At 39.3% G+C, this 2,100-nt stretch overlaps 1 protein-coding gene across 1 annotated transcript; it reads left to right on the top strand.

Annotated features, from left to right (window-relative positions):
• The first annotated feature begins 645 nt into the window (after positions 1-645).
• Positions 646-1,155, top strand: LOC138897725 (uncharacterized mitochondrial protein AtMg00820-like). The gene has a single exon (XM_070183732.1). The coding sequence runs from the start codon at positions 646-648 to the stop codon at positions 1,153-1,155; it is 510 nt and encodes a 169-aa protein (XP_070039833.1).
• Positions 1,156-2,100: the final 945 nt, after the last annotated feature.

Below are 2,100 nucleotides of genomic sequence, written 5' to 3'. Positions count from 1 at the left end.
ATAGGACTCTTGAAGATATGGCTAGGACAATATTGATTGACAGTGGTGTGCCAAAGAGCTTCTGGGTTGAAGGAGTGAACAATGCTTGTTATTTGATTAACAGGTGCGTGATCAGGTCTCTGCTTGACAAGACCCCTTATGAATTGCTTATTGGGAGAAAACCAAAGCTGACTTACCTAAGAGCATTTGGATGCAGATGCTTCATTCTCAATAATGGTAAGGAAGCATTGGGAAAATTCAATGCAAAGAGTTATGAAGAAATCTTTTTTGGTTACTCTTCTCAAAGCAAAGCATACAAATTCTACAACAAAAGGACTCAATGCGTAAAGGAAAGTGTACATGTGATCTTTGATGAATCTCACCACCCAAAAAGATTCACATGATAAGGATGATCTAGATGGAGACTTCTCAAAGGTCCCTGGAGAGATTATAGATATGGAAAATGGGAAGGTAGATCTAATGAGTTAAGTCAAGGAAACTAGTAAAAAAGATGCAGCAGAACTTCCAGCTGATTTGGAGGAACCTGGTCCCTCCATCACAGCAACTGAAGTTGACAATAGAGTTGTTGATGCTGTATTAGACACTCTTGGTGCAGAGTAACGAAGTGGTACTCATACTTTCATTGATGCCAATGATGGGTCACACATGGAGGAACCCAGTACCTTTGGTCCTGAAACCCATGTGTCTAACTGGAAGCACATGAGCTCACATCTTCTTCAAAATGTGATCACTCCTTTGGACTCTGGTATTCAGACTAGATCCAAGGCAAGAAACATGTTTGCTTTCTCAGCCTTCTTGTCTCAAATTGAGACAAAACATATCATGAAAGCGTTAAAAGATGCCGACTGGATTGCTGCTATGCAAGAAGAGCTCCATCAATTTGAAAAAACAAATATATGGCACCTGGTTCCTCGGCCCTTAGATAGAATAGTGATCGGAGCCATATGGGTGTTCAGAAATAAACTTGATGAGTTTGGCAATACAACAAGGAATAAAGCCATGCTAATGGTCCAAGGTTACAATCAAGAAGAAGGAATTGACTACGATGAAATATTTTCTCCCGTTGCCAGAATGGAAGCCATCAAAATTCTTATTGTTTTTGCATCTCATGTGGAATTCAAATTGTTCCAAATGGTATTAAGAGAGCATTTCTAAATGGATATTTGATTTTGTCAAGAAACCACCTGGCTTTTAATGTCATGAACATCCTGAACATGTCTTCAAGCTTGACAAGCTTTATATGGATTGAAGCAAGACCCTCGTGCAAGGTATGAGAGATTGTCTAGGTTCCTTCTGTAGAATGGCTTCACTAGAGGGAAAATTGACAACACCCTGTTTCTGAAGAAATGATGGAGGAACCTGTTGATTGTGCAAGTTTACGTTGATGACATCATTTTCGGTGCAACAATTGATTCCCTTTGTGAGGAGTTTGCAAAGCTCATGGGAAGTGAATTTGAGATGAGCATGATGGGGGAACTAAACTTCTTCCTTGGGTTTCAAGTAAAGCAAACCTCTAAAGGAACTATGATAAGTTAGCAGAAGTACATCAAGGAGCTGCTAAAAAGATTTGAAATAGAAAGCTCAAAAACCATTGATACTCCCATTGTTATTGCCACTCGTCTAGACATGGACAAACCTGGTTCCCCTGTAAATGAAACTATGTATAGGGGTATTATTGGATCACTTCAGTACCTCACGGCCAACAAACCTGATATTGTGTTTAGTATTGGGCTATGTGCTAGATTTCAATCAATTCCAAAAGAATCTCATTTGAAGGCTGCCAAGAGAATTTTGAGGTATCTCAAGGGAACGTAGGACCCGGTCCTCTATTATTCCTCTAGAGATAATTTTGACTTAATTAGGTATGTTGATGCTGATTATGCTGGATATCAGGAGGGTAAAAAGAATACATCTGGAATGGCACACTTTCTGGGGTTATGCTTAATTTCATGGGGTACAAAGAAACAAAACTATATGGCCCTCTCTATTGCAGAAGCTGAATATGTGGTTGTTGCTTCCTGTTGTGCCCAACTACTGTGGATCAAGCAACAACTAGAAGATTTTGGTGTATTTTCTAATTGTGTGCCATTATTATATGAT

The sequence above is a fragment of the Nicotiana tomentosiformis genome, chromosome 8, assembly GCF_000390325.3.
Source record: "Nicotiana tomentosiformis chromosome 8, ASM39032v3, whole genome shotgun sequence".
Taxonomy (NCBI): Eukaryota; Viridiplantae; Streptophyta; class Magnoliopsida; order Solanales; family Solanaceae; genus Nicotiana; species Nicotiana tomentosiformis.
This window is presented reverse-complemented; position numbering and strand designations above follow the sequence as displayed.